At 38.0% G+C, this 20016-nt stretch overlaps 1 protein-coding gene across 1 annotated transcript; it reads right to left on the bottom strand.

Annotated features, from left to right (window-relative positions):
* Nucleotides 1–5718: 5718 nt before the first annotated feature.
* On the bottom strand, nt 5719–6826 carry prnpb (prion protein b). The gene is given in 4 exon segments (XM_051684943.1): nt 5719–6127; nt 6129–6248; nt 6250–6571; nt 6574–6826. Coding segments are annotated over 4 exon segments (1104 nt in total).
* Between the last annotated feature and the right edge of the window lie 13190 nt (nt 6827–20016).

The raw sequence follows: 20016 nt of genomic DNA, 5'->3' as shown, positions 1-20016 counted from the left end.
ATTATAATTGAATTTATTTATCACACATTATATGTTTGCAGATATACAATGAAATTCTTTTTGTTTTTCACATATCCCAGCTAAGCTGGGGTCAGAGTGCAGGGTCAGCCATGATACAGCGCCCCTGGAGCAGATAGGGTCAATGGCCTTGCTCAAGGGCCCAACAGTGGCATCTTGGCAGTGCTGGGGCTTGAACCCCCAACCTTCTGATCAGTAACCCAGAGCCTTAACTGCTGAGCCACCAACAAATAAAGTGTTGGAGAGGGGTCTAGCTGAAATTTGATGCCTGTATTGTATTGATTTTACGTTTTGTTTGTTGACTGGTTGATCTCTATGGGAATGGGAAGTCATACCTCTTTTCGTACGAACCAAGCCATACATTATCTTACGATTTCACAATTTTATCTGTTACTGTAAATGAATGCATATTAATGTTGTTCCTTTGTCTAATCATAAGCTACTCATCGTGTGGGTGTGGATGTTACTGGTGGCAGCACTCTGTCCTTGGGCCCACTGCAAACATGGATGGGGTTTCGGTGGCAGGTGCAAGGGAGTGGGCCTGGGGGCTAAAGCTCTCCCTTCCCAGAGCAAAGGCTCTACAAGGCAGGGGCTAAAATTGGCAGGTGCCACAGCTGCAGGAGCTAACGGAGGAGCAGCCATTGGCTACGGTCTGGGTTCTCTGGGCAGACCTAGGTATGGCTACGGCTGTGGTGACTCCTCTGAAGAAGACAGGCACTATTGCTACCCCAATGAACTTGGATACCACAATCGCTCAGACTGGCAGTATTATAGAGACACAGTCAGCTCAGACCATGTGGCCAGCATCTTCATAATGCTTGGAGCAGTGGAACACATTTTTATGTGAATCTAAATTACAGGTTTTGGGGGCATGATTTTGAGGTTTTTGAGGTCATTGAGAGACTATATGACTATAATTCAAAAGATTTTCATTTTCAAAATACAACAAAGGATGCAATAATTTTGATAGGAGAACCAGCTAAATAAACGTGTTTGATGAAGAGGAAAACACAGACTTTCTTATAAGTAATTATTTTACATCAGCAATATGCCTTTGTTGATAAATACTTGGAGGAATATGATATTTTTGGTAGGAAATTTGGATATTGACTAGGGATGCACCGAGCCGATACCGATCCTGACTTTTTTAAACGGATTGGGTATCGGTCCGACGAGCCCGATCCAAATCCTATACTGTGTGTTAGTCATGTTCGTTACTGTCAAGCTCAAAAAAATGGCATAAAAGAACCATTAAAACACAATTAAAGTAGTTAATATGACTCATGCATTTTATTCAAAGCCACTTGAAGACGTGCGATAGCTCTTTGTATCACAAAAGGCTGTGTTTAATAAGTAAATATATAAAATGCACGCACAGCTCCAGCACGTTATTGAATGGCGCTGCTCTGTTTACAAGCACCCGTGGCTATTTTCAGCCTTCACAGCGGTGCACAATGTTTGAGCGCTATTCACAAACAACATCTCCGATGTAGATGTTCAATAGTTTGGTTCACTTATATGCATTTAGAAGGGCACCAGAGGTGCATTTTTACCAGAATTTGAATAAGAAGTGAATTAAACTACTGTGAACTTTCCTACAAACAGACACATACAGGAATTCCAGGAGAGTTCAGAATGTCAAAATAAAAGCGTGAGGGTTTTAAAAGTTAAGTGTCACGGAGAGACTCACGGAGGCAGAGATATGAACTCAGTAGCAGGGTTTATTGAACAGATGATTGAAACAGTGATGAAAACACTGTGAGTAAATCCAGTTGAGCAGAGTGGCAAACAGCAGGTGAATAATATCCAGACAGGGTATAGACATGATGAACAGATAACTTACAACAGTCTTATGATACTTGCAGGCAATAATGAAGACACAGGTATGTTTGACATAGTAGAAAGGTGTGGAGTCTCAGAGATACTATCGATGAGAACCGACAAAGAGTGTTTGTGAAAGTGGGGTATATATGCAGTCCTTGATTAGCCACTAATGATATGCAGGTGCATGTAATCAGAACTCAGGGGAGAGTGAGCGCTGTGACTGCAGTGAGGAAGAGAGAGAGAGAGACCGGTGGATCCGTGACAAAAGGTGCACGACTAAGATATATTAGTATATATTACTATTATAATATATTATTATTAACATTTGTTTACAAATGATAATTTAATTTGAATGGGTTCCAAAAAATAACTTTGTGAATGAAAAAGTGAGCTGATATCTTACAACTAAATTGAACAAAATTCCAGATACAAGTTGAAAATTTTTTGCAAAAAAAATAAAATAAAACATGGCTTCCTTTCTACAGATGACTTATACTGAAATGACTGTAAATTTTTCTGCCACATTATCCAGTATACTAATTAACAATAAAGTTTTTCTTAATAAGCTATATATCCATTTTTATATTGAAATAATGTGTAGTTAGAGGTTTGTGTTTCTTTACATATTAAAGAGTACACCCAATTAGTTCCACACAATAATGTAAAGATATTCTAAACTGATTATGCAAAAAAACAACACTGGTATCGGATCGGGATCAATATTGGCCGATTCTGAGATTTCCGATCTCAGAATCAGATTGGAAGAGAAAAAGTGGTATCAGTGCATCCCTAATATTGACCACACTTTAGAGCTGTTAAAAAAATCTTATGTCATGTTTATGGCAGGTCAGGATAGTGATAACTTAATTTTTTATATTATCCTTTATTTATACTATCAAAAAGCAAATATACATTATATTCCAATTTATTTATACTGTGCAACTAATGGGTGTCAATTCTGCAATCATATAGGGTGACTGTTGATTTTTTTATTATTATTATTATTATTATGGTGTGCCTTATTTATTATTGTGGTCTGTTAATACAACTGCAAAAGCTTTAATTTAAGGGCTAATATTTAAGTGCATTCTTTTATACATCTGATATTATTTTATGCAGACTTGAAGTGGGCTTTTTTGTGTATTTTGGGAAGTATTTTAAACTCTGCCACTTTATGCTTCTTGTATGGTTTTTGAGTTGAAATTAATAAATTGACTATGCATAATCATATCCATTTTGTTTATTGAAATGCCATATCACTTTCTCCTAATTATGGCATTCTATTTTTTATTTTATTTTTTTTAATTTGTCGGTCTCCTAGCAACCTGCCAGATGTATCATGTGAAGGCTTCAAAGTGTTCATGATGTTACCATGGCAATGGTCTTCATTTTGCTGCAAGGTCTTTCAGGCAGAGCAGCCATTGTTTGATCTATAAAACACATCTCAAAGACAGCATTTGTACTATTTGTCCTCCTAAATTTCAATGTACAGAAAGGGAAAATGCTTTTGACTTTCCAAACTTATGCACAGATTAATCAAAAGTAAGAAAAAAAAAAAGACAATAGTAATAATTAGGGGACAAAAGAAAAAATATAGGCCTATCTATAGTTTAAATGAATTTATATTTTTAATAAATAATAAATGTATATTAATTTATTGGTTAGCATTTTCTTGTTAAATTTAAATTTTGTAAACAAAATATACAGTGATGTATTTTTATATATATTGATATATTATATATCTGGTACTGTATGTTTAAATAGCCACTGAGGGGAAAAAGACAATTTACATTTCCAGCTGAAGAGAGAAACTAATAATGGGTGATATTCACATACGGTTGTACTGTTTATTTTACTATAAAATAATATATATATATATATATATATATATATATATATATATATATATATATATATATTAAATACATTAAAAAAAAGATATATCACAATTGTTTGTGCTAGGGCTGTGCAAATACAATCATATATGAATATATACAAAATATTTTTTACTTATGTGTGCATCCATTCTTCAATCCATCCAATTTTGTGATACATAAACAGAATCGTGACTTGTCTATCCATGATGTTGTCGCCAATACCAAGCCATAGTATGTTCCACCTTTACATTATACTGTTAACTTTTAAAACCTAAGAAACAGTCATTTGGGATCTACTATTTTGATACTGGAAGAGAAAGGCCATGTATACATTTACTGTATATTCAATCCATGTCATTAAGAAAACACAGTTTCACAATGAATAAGACGCCCTATGTCTTTGGGCATCATACATTATGTCACAGCTAACTAGTAATACCAATTGACATTTTAAAAACACGTCCATGCACGAAAGCCAAAACTTGAAACGACACTTAATGCTCAAGCAAGCCTAATTTTAACTGCAGCATGACTTTTGTGAAATGAACATCTCCCGAACTAACATTCAAAAATCAGGTCTATAATACCTGGAAAAATCTATCTAATAATATTTGAGATTTAAATGTTGCTTGCAATAAATTTCATTTCGTCAGGGTACACAGTTATGCTGCGTTCCATTCAAGTTGGATGTGGAATATCCCTACTTGATATCTCCGACCATAAATACATTCCATTCCCTGATATTCGGAAATGCAACCCTCCCATTAGCTTAGCAGGGGTTTGACTCTTATTAGAGATGTCTCCTAGCAACCCAACTGATAAACAATGCTGCAGCGCTAGCATTTCTGCTTCAGGTGTACGATTATCAAAAGAGATTATAATTTACCATGTTTTATACACCTGTTTCTGCAGGCATTTATTAAACAAGCTTTAATATCATGTAATGTGGAAACAAACTCATTTATCGATATTACTTAATAAAGTGAATGTTAATCACTTACTTTGTATATCTCCCTGAGTGTCGACATGTTTGTGTGACATCATGCCCCTGCATCCCGGCGAAATCGGAGTTGAGAATTTCTGCACGAGCCTACAAGTTGTAATTCTGACTTCAAGATGCATTCCACTGCACTTTTCCTAGTAGGAAGTTGTAAAATCCGACTTTCTGAGTTGAATGGAACGCAGCACTACTTTTCAAAACTTGATCTGACACTGAATGCTCAAGCAGCCTAATTTACACTTAGAAAACTCCTGATGTTGCTATAACAATGCAAAAAGCACTTACCAATTTACTTGAAGTGAAAATCAGACCTCCTTTCCTGTTTAATAAATTAAGCAATCACACGGTCATGCAGAACATCTCGTGTTTTTAAATCTATAAGGATCTCTTTCTCAACGGCAACACCAGCAGTGATGACAGCCAACTCATCAGACAGCTTGATCTTATGCTTTTCGCTCTTGAATTACGTACATCACTTAAAGCATGATTGTGTCTCTCAAGGCCAGCTAGAAGGCCTTGACCGGGACACATCCTAAAGACCACACCCACCAAGAACAAATAAATCAATCTGATTGGCTGATGAATCTGACAATCTGACTTTAGTTGTCCATTCATTTGCACTGTTGATTGATTCTGAAGAAATTCTGAAGGCCTGAGAGGGTGGAGCTCAGACTCATGTGCTGCTTCGGATTCGGGCATGCGATTTGTGAAACAATTGCCACACTTTGCTTGTAAGCATCATAATTAAGAGTGGAAGCGATTAAAAATACATAAGCAAAAAGTGATGGAGAATGAAAGGATGAAAACTATTTATTTATTTGGCATGTTACGCCAGCAGAGAAGGCTTTGCTGGCCCTGAGAATTCGCAACTGATTCAATCATTGATGAAGGATAGCACTACTAAGAAGCATGAAGGAAGTAGTGAGCAACAGAAACAGTCCAGGGGCAGGATCTCCATTATGGTTACTGTGACTTTGTGGAACCTCCTGAAAAAGTATATTAAGAGTAGATTAAGAACAGCTCTACACACTTTCGAGCTTTCAACTGCTCTACAAGTGCTGGATAGCCAATCTTTAAGATGCTCACTGTTCCATCTTCATCATCCTTGTTAATCCCAGCAGGCATTGAAGAAGTATTGACAGTTGTAGGGGATGAGGTGCCATTTTTATCTGGCCCACCTTTCTCTGGGTAGTCATTATTTAGGCCAGGATAATGATTCAGTGGTTCATCTCTTTTTATATTGTCATGATCTGTAGAATCCTTTGTGTCCTGCTCCTCTAAAAGGTCAGTTTGCTTCATGCATGTGTCCATGTATTGGTCATATGACTCAGCCTTGGGTGGTTGCCTTAATGTGTAGTTGGGTCCATGGTTATTTTCTTTTTTAGAACCGGAGCCATAACGTTTGTGCATAGTGATTGTAGTAATATTCCTCTTGAGGGCTACTGAAGTGGTAGTTAGGGTGAGGAAATTGGCCAGCTCCATAGCCTATGGCCATTCATGCCACTGCCCCAACACCTGCAGCAACCATTGCCTTTTGACTGAACAGAGGGACCATAGCCCATGCTTTGCACTGATCAGAAGAAAGGGGAGCCACCCATTCCAAACCTACCAGCTCCAAACATACCTCCGTAGCATGGGCTGAGAATCTTATTGTTGGGGTTCCATTTGGGATATCCCCCTCTGATGGATGGGTTTCCCCCTGAGTATCCTCCAGGCTGGCTTCCTGTTCTTATTGGTTAATGTCCAGCTGCTGGATATCCACCAGGACTGTACCCACTTCTACCTGGATACTGATTAGAATAACCTCCTGCAGCAGGGTAGCCACCTTGGTTTGGATATCCTCCAGGGTTGAGCCTTGTCCAGGATAATGACCTCCAGCAGGATAACTACCACCAGCGGGATACTGATTGGAATATCCTCCAGAATTAGTGCCCCCTCCACTAGGGTGCTGATGGTTAGGGTAGCCAGGGTTGCTACCTGAAGCAGGATTGGAGGGTTGCCTGGGATATTTAGGCTGGGTCTTGGTTCCCTGTGATGGTTTTTGTGGAGGTGTGTTCTTAACACTAGTCCTTTTCTTGGCTCCAGATGTATTGTGTAGCACTGCCATCAACACTAAAATGAGCAGTACAAGTTTGCATAACTGTTCCATTTTGGTTCTACCAAACCAAGACAAAACAAAAAAAAGAAAGAAACTTATCTGAATGCTAGGGACTCAACCACAACCTAGTGAATTTTTATTCACCTTGCGGTTCAGGGCTTACGTATGTTGTTGATCAAAAAGTTAAAAAAATAAAATAATATTGGTAATGCTTTAGATTACAGCCCACAATTTACAGTGTAAGTACACCGAATTTACAGCGTACCTTTTTTGTATTAATAGCGTAACTACACAGTATGTACTTGTAGGTATAAGAGAACAATATGCAAAGTTTGGGGAATAAAGGGATAACAACCTGGAAAATTACAAATAATTTAAAAGTATTTTATAACTAAGGGGTAACTATTGTAATATTACGTGGTATATGACCTTATACTATGCAACAATCTTACTTTGATAGCAATTAAGCAAGAACATACATAGCATACCTTTTTGTAATAATAGTGTACCTACACATATAATAATAATAATTCCTTACATTTATATAGTGCTTTTCTAGGCACTCAAAGTGCTTTACATAGTATAGGTGGACTCTCCTCAACCACCCCCAGTGTGCAGCATCCACCTGGATGATGAAACAGCATCCATAGTGCACCAGTACACTCACCACACACCAGCTATTGGTGGAGAGGAGAGAGTAGAGTGATACAGCCAGTTAATGGATGGGGATTATTAGGAGGCCATGATTGAGAAGGGCCTATGGGGGAAATATGGCCAGGACACCAGGGTTACACCCCTACTCTTTATGAGAAGTGTCCTGGGATTTTTAATAACCACAGACAGTCAGGACTGTTGTTCAGTAATCTCCATCATGTATCCTGTAATAATAGAATATGTACCCCGTGGTTAAAAATAAATAAATACCTAGGCCTATATATAAACGATAATCAACCATTATGATAAAAATATATAAAATATAATATATAAATATATAAATCATAATTGTCAATTATTGCCCTATATATATATATATATATATATATATATATATATATATATATATATATATATATATATATATTAAATGGATATCTATGGTATCGAATAAATTAAATTATTGCTAAATTACTGCTTAAATTATTATTCCGCGTATAGTAAATAATGACATATTCAATATTCAAACTTATTAACAGCCGATTCAAATTGACCAAGTTACTGCGTTCAGTAAGCCCTTTGGTGGGACCATTCATCCCATTAGAGCTTCAGTGGTGATCTTGTTCATGTAAGATCATCGTTAGATATTTTTGGCCTCAGTGGTTGCACTTTGGAAATTAAAAACAGTCATTTGCAATCGGAGTTTGTGCGATTCGTGAAAATGTTAAATCTACCAATGCCAGCTGCGTGGGAAATGTGTCTTATTAGAGCAGATGCGATAACAATGACGGTGATTCCTGAAATATGCTATTCATGCCATATTCTTTATGTTGGCTACACCTCCAAAACAAACTTGGAACAGTTAATCTGAATTACTTTATTGCTATTTTGTACAAATCAAATTCACATTGGCCTACTTAAGACAAAACAAAACTTATTACATTTTTAATAAATTGTACACAGAAATCGAGCAATGCGACAAAATCTCCCATTACAATGACTGCTGTCTCTCACTGAAGGTTTCAGACCTGCATTTTGACACAAGCTCAATGACGCTCCACACAAAGTTCTGCACACTCATGAATGCTCTCATTAAAATCAAAGCTGTCTAATCAGCATAATAAATCAATTATTTACACCGCATCTATGCCTTGATTGGAACGGGAGTGTTTTAGTTTTGTCTTGTTGCTCATTTGCAGTGTATTTTACATCTACGTTCAAAGCGAGCAGTGCAATATGCCATGAATCCAAAATAATTCCAAAGTGCTTTTTGCTCTTGTTCTACAGCTTCTTTTCGAGTGTCAGGTGATGTTTCTTCAGTATTAATTTTCGTGTGCCACCACGAACAGAGGTGGAACATAAAGCAAGTGTCTGAGCATTCAGACGGTTTAAAACTTGCGCATTAGGTTCAGTTGTCATTACTGATAGGACAGAGGATTAATTTAAGTGGCTCTGATTGGCCATTGACATTTCATTGCTCAACGGACATGTTAGTGATTGGTTAGAATACTCAACCGCTGCATAAAAACACGCTGTAAATAGAAACCATTGAATTGAACGCTGCAATCGTCAATTTTCACGATTCGTGGCAGCCGTAATCGTAATTGCGATTAGTTTTTCGATTAATTGTGCAACCCTAATATATATATATATATATATATATAAAACTGCACAACTCAAGGTAAACCACAAGAGAATAATGGAAAGCCATTCATATAATGAGGCCCTGCAGCACTTTCAGCTAATCCGTGTGGTTGTGCAGTCAATAATACATGATGGAAAATTGTAACCCGTTAAACAAAAAAAATGGGAATATAAAAAAAAAAAAATATATATATATATATATATATATATATATATATATATATATATATATATATATATATATATATAGTTAAATAACATCAATTTTGAAAATAAAGCAGTCATTAAACTTCACGTGTTAATAAGCGATTGCTAAATGCAGAGTTAGTTTATATCAAAGTGGCCAGACTATTAAATGAATGATGCTGCCAGATCTCTATTTGGTAAAAATCTGCTAATTCTGAGCTCAGCTTCTTCTGAACAGCTATCGTCTGCCATTATAATGGGCCACAATTTAATATGGCCAAACAAGTTATTTGTCCATGTGCCTTTGATTTGGTGTGTCCAACACAAAGAATAAATCTGATTCCAGTGTTCAGAAAAACAGGGCGTGATAACCACTCTACCTGCCATGTACAATCCATTTACTATCATGGTTATATAATTTCTAAAGACACACACACAAAATCGAGCTATACCCTTATTACTACACCACAAAAAAGGTAGAAAATTTTAACAATGTTGCTAAATGAAAATATAATAATTATTGCTGTCATTTCACATACTTGCTTTTTTAGGGTTAGGGTAATATTTACTGCCTAGCAAAATGTTCATCCCTTGTTTTCTTACCCAATTATTAGAGTCCATCCTGACACCTATTTTCTGTCTGACAAACTGTGTTACCCATGGCGGTACACCCAGGGATCTATTTTCTGAAACACACGTAAGTCGTTAACTTTTACTTCCTCTAAAGTGTTCTTAGGGCACAAAGATAAAATGCTTAATATACATAAGCTACTACTTGCTTCTTAGAAAAAAGTATACTTTTTACCACATTTACTAAGGTGGTTGTGGCAAACTTCTTTTTTTTTTTTTTTTTTTTCCAGCATCAGTTCTAGGTTAAATATATGAATGTATGTGTATATTAAGTGCTGTTTCACCATTTTAATCACACTGAAGCTTTTTTGCAGTTCACTTAAATAGTCCAGATAACTTACAGTATGTAAGCTAAATGAATTTAGCCAAATACAAGGTAGCCCAATCAATATGCGGTCATAAAAACAGCATGTATGATCATTACATACAGTGAGAACTTGTAAAATGTTTTAAACAGTTTAATATGAAGTATAGCATGTCACACTGCATGACACAGCTGTCCACTCCTTGAAATGTCCTGTCAACGACCATAGTACACACTTTTTATGCCCATTAACCGATAATGCGATCATTTCTTATTTGAAGTAGCTATTCATGGCGAAGAGAAGAAAATCATACGGAAGACTATGATAGGGAATCAAATTTAATAAGCCATTTTACTGTTAAGCTGATGTTAAATGTTTTTAACATTGAAATTTAGGTGGGGCCTGGGTAGCTCAATGGTAAAAGACACTGGCTACCACCTCTGGAGTTCACTAGTTCTCTAGCTCAAATCCCAGGGTGTGCTGTGTGACTCCAGCCAGGTCTCCTAAGCAACCAAATTGGCCTGGTTGCTAGGGAGGGTAGAGTCACATGGGGTAACCTCCTTGTGGTCGCTGGTTCATTCTCGGTGGGGTGCGTGGTGAGTTGAGCGCGGATGCCGCGGTGGATGGCGTGAAGCCTCCACACGTGCTATGTCTCCGTGGCAATGCATTCAACAAGTCACGTGATAAGATGTGTGGGTTGGTGGTCTCAGATGCAGAGGCAACTGGGATTCATCCTCCACCACCCGGATTGAGGCGAATCACTATGCGACCACAAGGACTTAAAAGCACATTGGGAATTGGGCATTCCAAATTAGGGAGAAAAGGGGAAAAGAAAAAAAAACACTGAAATTTAGGATAAGAGGATATCTTAATACATCAGTTAGGTAGTTTTCAGTAACTTTTAAAAATATGCATATTTATATAGTCACTTGTTGTCAGAGGTATCGATTTACTTTTCCAGACAGTTTAGTAATATAAAACTATAAAACTATAAAACACTTCTCTTACCATAAAGAGGTCGATACAGTGGAAACATCTCTCTGCTTCTCACTCTTTAATGGAAAAGATGTTGTTCACTCAAGTCAAGACAGAAATTGTTATACATGATGTCATAGTGTGGTTTAATGCAGTGGTTCTCAACCAGGGGGCCGGGACCCACTAGCGGGCCTCAGCACACTTCCAAGGTGGCCTCAAGATGACTTAAAATTAATTTAGAATAAGAAATATTAAAATAATTAAAATAATCCTACTTAATTAAAATGCTAAAAAATAATTTTTATAATTTAGTGGTTATCTTTTAAATGTGTTTTACTTTTTTTTTGCAAGCCTAAATATGTAAACTAAATTGTAAAATAAATTAAATAAAGCAAATTAATCCTTAAACTACTTGTAGTGAGTAATTGAACATTTCAGGTGGAAGGTGGGGACAGAAGTTCTGCTGTCTGGCCAATTGACTGCTCTCTTCTTAATTAGAAAAATGTTTTCTGCTATGTAATTCAGTCAGAGCTCAGAGGCTCAAAGGTTAAAAGAAGGAAATGGATTTAAGAAAATGATTTTTACTAGGAAAGGATGAATGAATGATGTAAATAATGTAACTAAAAAGTGCAAGCATAAGTGGAGAGATGTGGTCCTCAAGACATGAGTTTTAACACCAGCACTCGATGCGTTCAGTTTCTAGTTGTGAGAACAGCGGTTTACTACATTTTGCTGTGTTTTGTTAATGAATATAAGTGAAGCTGTCTTATATATTCTTTAGGTTGATAAACGGATAGAATTTAATTCAATCAAACATACAAAATTCATAACAAAATTCCATCAAATTGAACTAAGTTTTATAAAAATTACATCAATAAAATGTAAATATATTGAAGTTTTATTCATTTAATTTTGTTTAACATTACTCAATTACATTTCCTGGAATTTTGTTATGAAACTGAAATGCGTAAATCTGAAATATAGGCAAGTATTTGGAGTGTGCTCTCCAGAGGATCATTTGATTTGACATTTATTTATTTTTTAAATTATTTCGCTTTTTGTTAATTTTGTATATTTTTGGCATATTTTAAAGTGCTGACATGCCACAATTTCAGACACATGTACAGGCAAGGGATGAAGAAGCGTCTTCTGGCTGCAGCCTCTGCTTCAAAACAGTTACCAGGAAGTGAACATATACTAGGGGTGTAAATCGGACGTTTCATCACGAAACAATCTTATATTCTCTTGGCCTGCGATCCGATATTTGCCGATACTTCACAGTCTGCTGCGATACGATTTTTATTTGATTCGATTCGGGGCCCTGTGATCGATATTCCGATATTATGTGCCTATTTTACACAATGAAAAAAAATTTGCCCTCATATGCAACCAAAATATAATCTGAATATTTTATTGAGCTCTCTGAAAAGCGCAATTTAGTATCCACATTGGGACATCCACAACAAAATAAGGTACCTCATATGTTGAAAAACATCATACAGATAATAATATAAAAAATAACGTCACATACAAGTGATCATCAATCATATGATTACAGCTTATTTTTCAGTTTAATCCAATTCAAAGTACTTACATACCCATGACTTGTTTCCAACTATCTGTGCTATCTGTGGTTTTCTTGTCTACAACTTCCACAGTTGTAATGAAAAATTCTGTTACAGTTAACTGGGATAAATGTTAGTAAGTGTGTTGATGTGTAGTCTTATAACTGATGCTTGTGCTGGGCAGCAGGTGATTTCTCTTTCCCTAGTTAGTGCTGTTCAGAATGTCGGCGTTGTCAAGACGTTTCACATGATGGTTGAACTGCTCCATGGTACTTTAAATAGCAATTCAAATAGATAGCGCATGCGCAACGATATTGACGGAAGCCCGAATTAATCGCGCACGTGAGACGCTCTACCTTTGTCATGAGAGCTCGCATTTTAAGGAGCACCCGGTTGACGTGCTCACACTGATCCTGTCACTGGTCTGGAGCTCGCGTTTCGCAGGAAGCTCAGTTTACGCGCGCGCACGGATAGCAGAGCATAATTTGGCTTCACAGACCCCGGGCACATCCGTGTCCCACATGAAAAGCGTATTTAGCACTCATAAAGTGAAATGAATGGTTGCTTCATCGCCTGAGGGAAATGCGTACAGACGTGGCTGATATGAGTATTAAAATAAAGGTGCATCTTAAAAATAAATGTCTATATCGATATTTACGCATTGTATCAATAACACTGGATCGTTGGTTATTGGATCGATGCATCGATCCAGATCGATGGATCGTTACACCCCTTACATACGTATCATGCACTTTGCTTTAGGGGGTGTTTAGGTTTGTAAGCCCACATACTCTTTAGCAGAGATGGGTCTTGAATTGGAAAATCAAACTTACCATGATCAAATCAAATCACTTTTATTGTCACACAACCATATGCACAAGTGCAACAGTGGGTGAAAGTCTTGGGTGCAGTTCCGAGCAACATAGCAGTCATGACAGTGATGAGACAGTACCAATTTACAATAAACATCAGATTTACAACACAATTTACATATCTAATATACACATAATTACACAACACAATAATAATATACAATGTACAGTATACAATACACACAATATAGAATACACATACACATAATATAGAATACACATACAATAAAAATAGTATATATAGTATATAAAAAATATACAGTAGGTTGTATTGTACTGTATTGATATTCAGGCTGTCAGTTGATAGTCAGTTGCCAGTGTGTTGTTAAGAGAGAATATAATTTATGACAGTCCGGTGTGAGATAATAAGATTAATAAAGTGCAGTGCTGATGTATATTCATTGTGAGAGATCATGAGTTCAAAAGTCTGATTGCTTGGGGAAGAAGCTATCATGTAGTCGGCTGGTGCAGGTCCTGATGCTGCGATACCGCCTGCCTGATGGTAGCAGTGAGAACAGCCCATGGCTGGGTGGCTGGAGTCTCTGATGATCCTCCGAGCTTTATTCACACATCGCCTGGTATATGTACACTATATTGCCAAAAGTATTCGCTCATCTGCCTTTAGACGCATATGAACTTAAGTGACATCCCATTCTTAATCCATAGGGTTTAATATGACGTCGGCCCACCCTTTGCAGCTATAACAGCTTAAATTCTTCTGGGAAGGCTTTCCACAAGGTTTAGGAGTGTGTTTATGGGAATTTTTGACCATTCTTCCAGAAGCGCATTTGTGAGGTCAGACACTGATGTTGGACGAGTAGGCCTGGCTCGCAGTCTTCGCTCTAATTCATCCCAAAGGTGCTCTATCGGGTTGAGGTCAGGACTCTGTGCAGGCCAGTCAAGTTCTTCCAAACCAAACTCGCTCATCCATGTCTTTATGGACCTTGCTTTGTGCACTGGTGCGCAGTCATGTTGGAACAGGAAGGGGCCATCCCCAAACTGTTCCCACAAAGTTGGGAGCATGGAATTGTCCAAACTCTCTTGGTATGCTGAAGCATTCAGAATTCCTTTCACTGGAACTAAGGGGCCAAGCCCAGCTCCTGAAAAATAAACCCACACCATAATCCCCCCTCCACCAAACTTCACAGTTGGCACAATGCAGTCAGACAAGTACTGTTCTCCTGGCAACCGCCAAACCCAGACTCGTCCAACAGATTGCCAGATGGAGAAGCATGATTCGTCACTCCAGAGAACGCGTCTCCACTGCTCTAGAGTCCAGTGGCGGCGTGCTTTACACCACTGCATCCAATGCTTTGCATTGCACTTGGTGATGTCTGGCTTGGATGCAGCTGCTCGGCCATGGAAACCCATTCCATGAAGCTCTCTACGCACTGTTCTTGAGCTAATCTGAAGGCCACATGAACTTTGGAAGTCTGTAGCGATTGACTCTGCAGAAAGTAGGCGACCTCTGCGCACTATGCGCCTCAGCATCCGCTGACCCCGCTCTGTCATTTTACGTGGCCTACCACTTTGTGGCTGAGTTGCTGTCATTCCCAATCGCTTCCACTTTGTTATAATACCACTGACAGTTGACTGTGGAATATTTAGTAGCGAGGAAATTTCACGACTGGACTTGTTGCACAGGTGGCATCCTATCACAGTACCATGCTGGAATTCACTGAGCTCCTGAGAGCGGCCCATTCTTTCACAAATGTTTGTAGAAGCAGTCTGCATGCCTAGGTGCTTCATTTTATACACCTGTGGCCATGGAAGTGATTGGAACACCTGAATTCAATTATTTGGATGGGTGAGCGAATACTTTTGGCAATATAGTGTATGTCCTGGAGGGAGGGAGGGAAGCTCACCTCCGATGATGTGTCTGGCAGTTCGCACCACCCATCGTAGGGCTTTGCGGTTGTGGGCGGTGCTATTGCCGTACCAGGCAGTGATGCAGCCAGTCAGGATGCTCTCTACAGTGCAGGTGTAGAACCGTGTGAGGATGTGGCGGTTCATTCCAAACTTCCTCAGCCGTCTCAGGAAGAAGAGGTGCTGATGAGCCTTCTTCACAACTGCCTCAGTGTGGATGGACCATGTGAGTTCCTCTGTGATGTGGACACCGAGGAACTTGAAGCTGCTGACTCTCTCCACCGGTGCTCCATTGATGGTGATGGGACTGTGTTATCTGTCTTTTCTTCTGAAGTCCACCACAAGCTCCTTTGTCTTTCTGACGTTGAGGGAGAGGTTGTGCTCCTGACACCAGCATGTCAGAGTGTGCACCTCCTCTCTGTAGGCTGTTTCATCATTGTCAGTGATCAGACCTTCCACCGTTGTATCATCAGCAAACTTAATGATGGCATTGGAGCTGTGTGTTGCCACACAGTTATGTGTGTACAGGGAATACAGGAGTGGGCTGAGAACACAGCCCTGCGGGACTCCAGTGTTGAGGGTCAGTGATGAGGAGATGTTGCTGCCCATTCTAACCACCTGGCGTCTGCTTGACAGGAAGTCCAGGATCCAGCTGCACAGCGAGCTGTTAAAGCCCAGATGATAGATGATATCTTGACATATAAGTGTTCATAGCATTATAAAAACTTACTGTAAATTTCAGAACCGAAAACTTCTTTGTTAGTCCAAAAAAAGGCTTTATTGAAACCGAGGTGCCAAAATGGCTTGTTCTCTACTGCCTCCTCACTAATACGTCATAGTGAGGTATTACATAAACACAGGCCAGCCTCTGCATAAACAGATCAACGCCTACTTTATCATCGACACTGCTTAGGCCTGCCCACCAGTCTTGCAGTAAGAGTAGAGTGGTGAGATTATTTTTTGAGTAACAGGAGGTGTCATGATGGCCACCAAGATTTCAAGACGTCGTGCAGTGCCAGGTTGTGAGAAACTAGATCTCTTGCATTTGCTTCGCAAGGATCCCAACATTAAGAAAGAGTGGCTGACGTTTATTTTTAATGAAGTCCCAGACTGTGTTGGTAAGAACGTGTTTGTTTGCTCACTTCATTTTACCGATGATTCTTTCACAAACAAGACACAGTTCGAAGTAGGCTTTGCAGAGAGACTTAAATTAACAGTTGATGCAATGCCAACTATATTGGACCCGACAGTGATGTCGCAACAAACAAGTGTGAGTATTCATGTTAATTGTTTTGCTTCATATGTTACAGACTTTTAGATGTGTACTGAGTATTTGATTAGGTCCTTGTGATTTTTTAGATGCTCGTGTATTAGTTTTAATGCACAGGGAGCTCTAAGCAGCATATATTTTCTTGTTCTGTTGGCATGATGGCACAATTGCCACAGATGCACAAAGAGTATTGATATCAATACATTTAGACAATTTTTTTCCTTTTTAATAAAAACATGACTCATTGTAATGAACAACCTTTGCATTTGTCACTACTCTGAATAAATGATGAAAGATGATTATATGACGAACGACAATGCGACAAACACCGGTGAATGTATCCTGTATACGTTTACATGTTGCACGGTAAGTGTATCCTTTCAGTTATAAACGTGTTAGCACCATGTATTTACACTTTATTTGGTACTGTCATGTGTTACTCAGCATTTGTAAAACACAGAAATGTTTCACCGTTGGAAAATGCCCCAACTATGTAACAAGATACACACTGTTGTGTCGCGTCTTGGTTTAAACAAAAATAAAAATACCTATTACACAAATAGACAAGAAAATTACAGTGATTACTTACCAGACTGCAGTATCAGTGGTGTTTGTGGAGGGGGTTAATTTTCTTCAAATTCGGGATCAGACCCTGGCTCAAACATGTATGGATGAATTCCTCCGGTTATCATTTTTTTAACCAAGTTTTCAAAACAACCCCACATGCACGTAATGGCAGGGGTGTTTACACTTATCCACATGCAAAGATGTTACCCAATCACAACAGTGGGTGTTTACACTGAAGTCTTCAAGAACACACACCCCAAAAATCGGAGCCTTTGAGTCAGAGGCACAAAAACAGGATAGAAAATGACCAATTATTCCTAAATTATGACTACTTTTAACCTTTTAAAGCCTGAGCCCAAAATTCCCAAAATTCCATTCTGTGCCAGTATATAAAATTCATATCCAAATTCATATTATATTCATATAGCATCACACACCTGAACTGTAAATACCATATTGAAGAGAAGAACTAGGGCTTTTTTTTTTTTTTAATTACAAGCTAGAGGGAAACTTATAGTGAAATATACATAATTTTGTGGGCAATGTAGAATAGCAGCCAGATTAGAAATATAATCTATTGTTTAAAAGTTATGACCATTCTAGTGATTAGTGGGAAAACGGAATAAAACAAACATTTAGAATGTTAAGATACATTTCATATGACCACTCCTCAAATACTCCTTTTGAGCACCTGTAATAATAAATTGAGATTGCATCTGAAATTGAAGGACACAAACACTGAAATATTCATTTTATGTGTTCAATAAAACACACACTTTATTTAATTTGAACATTAGAATTACACACGAATTACACAGCAAAACATACAAAATCAAACTTTCGAACTATCTACAGTAAATACATTTTTAATAAAGAGTGCATGAACAGAATATACATAAATTCATATGAGTCTAGTATCAGTCATATGAGAAATAGAAACAAACAATACATGAACATTCATATATACCCTGTTGATGGTTTTGGCTGGGGATCAGGTTCCATCTCATCCTCCATCTCCTCGTGGTCCGGGTCTTCCTGCAGTAGTTCCGCCTGGTATATATGTCCTGGAGGGTGTGTGAAAAAAGCTCAGAGGATCATCAGAGACTCCAGCCACCCGAGTCATGGGCTGCTCTCACTGCTACCATCAGGCAGTCGGTATTGCAGCATCAGGACCCGCAGCAGCCGACTTCATGACAGCTTCTTCCCCCAAGCAATCAGACTTTTGAACTCTTGATCTCTCACGATCAATATACATCAGCACTGCACTTTATTAATCTTATTATCTCACACCGGACTGTCATAAATTATATTCTCTCTTAACAACACACTGGCAACTGATTATCAACCGACAGCCTGAATGTCAATACAGTACAATACAAACTACTGTATATTTTATATATACTATATATACTATTTCTATTGTATGTGTATTCTATATTATGTGTATGTGTATTCTATATTGTGTGTATTGTATACTGTACATTGTATATTATTATTGTGATGTGTAATTATGTGTATATTAGATTTGTAAATTGTGTTGTGTAAATCTGATGTTTATTGTAAATTGGTATATGTCTCATCACTGTCATGACTGCTATGTTGCTCGGAACTGCACCCAAGACCTTCACCCACTGTTGCACTTGTGTATGTGGTTGAGTGACAATAAAAAGTGATTTGATGTCTGTGTGATGGATGGGTAAGGCTATCTGCTAAATTATCTAAAGATATCTACCATTTTTTTATTACATGGGAAAATCAACAAGCTAGATAACTTATTTAACTAGCAGGCCAGTTTCCAGGCAGGTCTGAACAGCATCTGCTCTCTGCCTCACATTACTTCAGGTGGATTTTTCACAAGCGACAAAATTGGCCAAAAAAATTATTGATATTTAGCTAAAAATGTACATAGTATTGCTAGCTAATATTTATTTAGCAAGTTTCACAGAAATTTGCTTAAAAATAGAGGCTAGCTGCCTGTCCGATGAACGCCGACGGTCACGTAATTTTTTTCCAGAAATAACTAGTGTTACTCCTACAAATAAATGCTTCGTAACTAAAACGTTTTGACTTTCAATTGACAATATTGACAACACATGTTAAATAATTTGTCTTACCTCGAAAGATCGCCTCATTTTTCAGTTTGAAGCAGTAAATCCTGGAGGTAATCTCCCAGGATATCCTCTCTGGCTCCGCCCAGGCAAATGGAGGATGAAGCTGATGATGATACATTGATTATTCACGCACAGTAACCCCTTAACCAATCATATGTGCTTTTAGCTTATATTGTCATGAGTATCTGGCAGTTTTCAGAAATAAAATCGGTGATTAGACGGCGAATATATTGAGACAGGAACCATGGGAATAATTATTCCCAAATTTGAACGCTCCTGAAAAAAAAAACTAATATTATAAGTGGACCTCAAGGAACATTATAAAATAAAATTAAAATCCAATTCATGACACCTTTAAAATGAATGGGAGAAACTGGAATGCGCAACGGTCACCAGTGGCACGTTCAGCCTTGACAAATCGTTTATTTAAATGGAAACGGTGGTACGTTGGACACTCTGTTGTGTTACACAAGGATTGCAACTATAGCAGCTGAGAAGGCCATTCTTTGCGTTCTTTTCGAATAATTTTCAGAGCCTGATGAAATCGGTTTAAA

The sequence above is a fragment of the Myxocyprinus asiaticus genome, chromosome 43, assembly GCF_019703515.2.
Source record: "Myxocyprinus asiaticus isolate MX2 ecotype Aquarium Trade chromosome 43, UBuf_Myxa_2, whole genome shotgun sequence".
Lineage (NCBI taxonomy): Eukaryota > Metazoa > Chordata > Actinopteri > Cypriniformes > Catostomidae > Myxocyprinus > Myxocyprinus asiaticus.
Note: the sequence above shows the minus strand (reverse complement) of the source record. Positions and strands in the feature narration are given on the sequence as shown.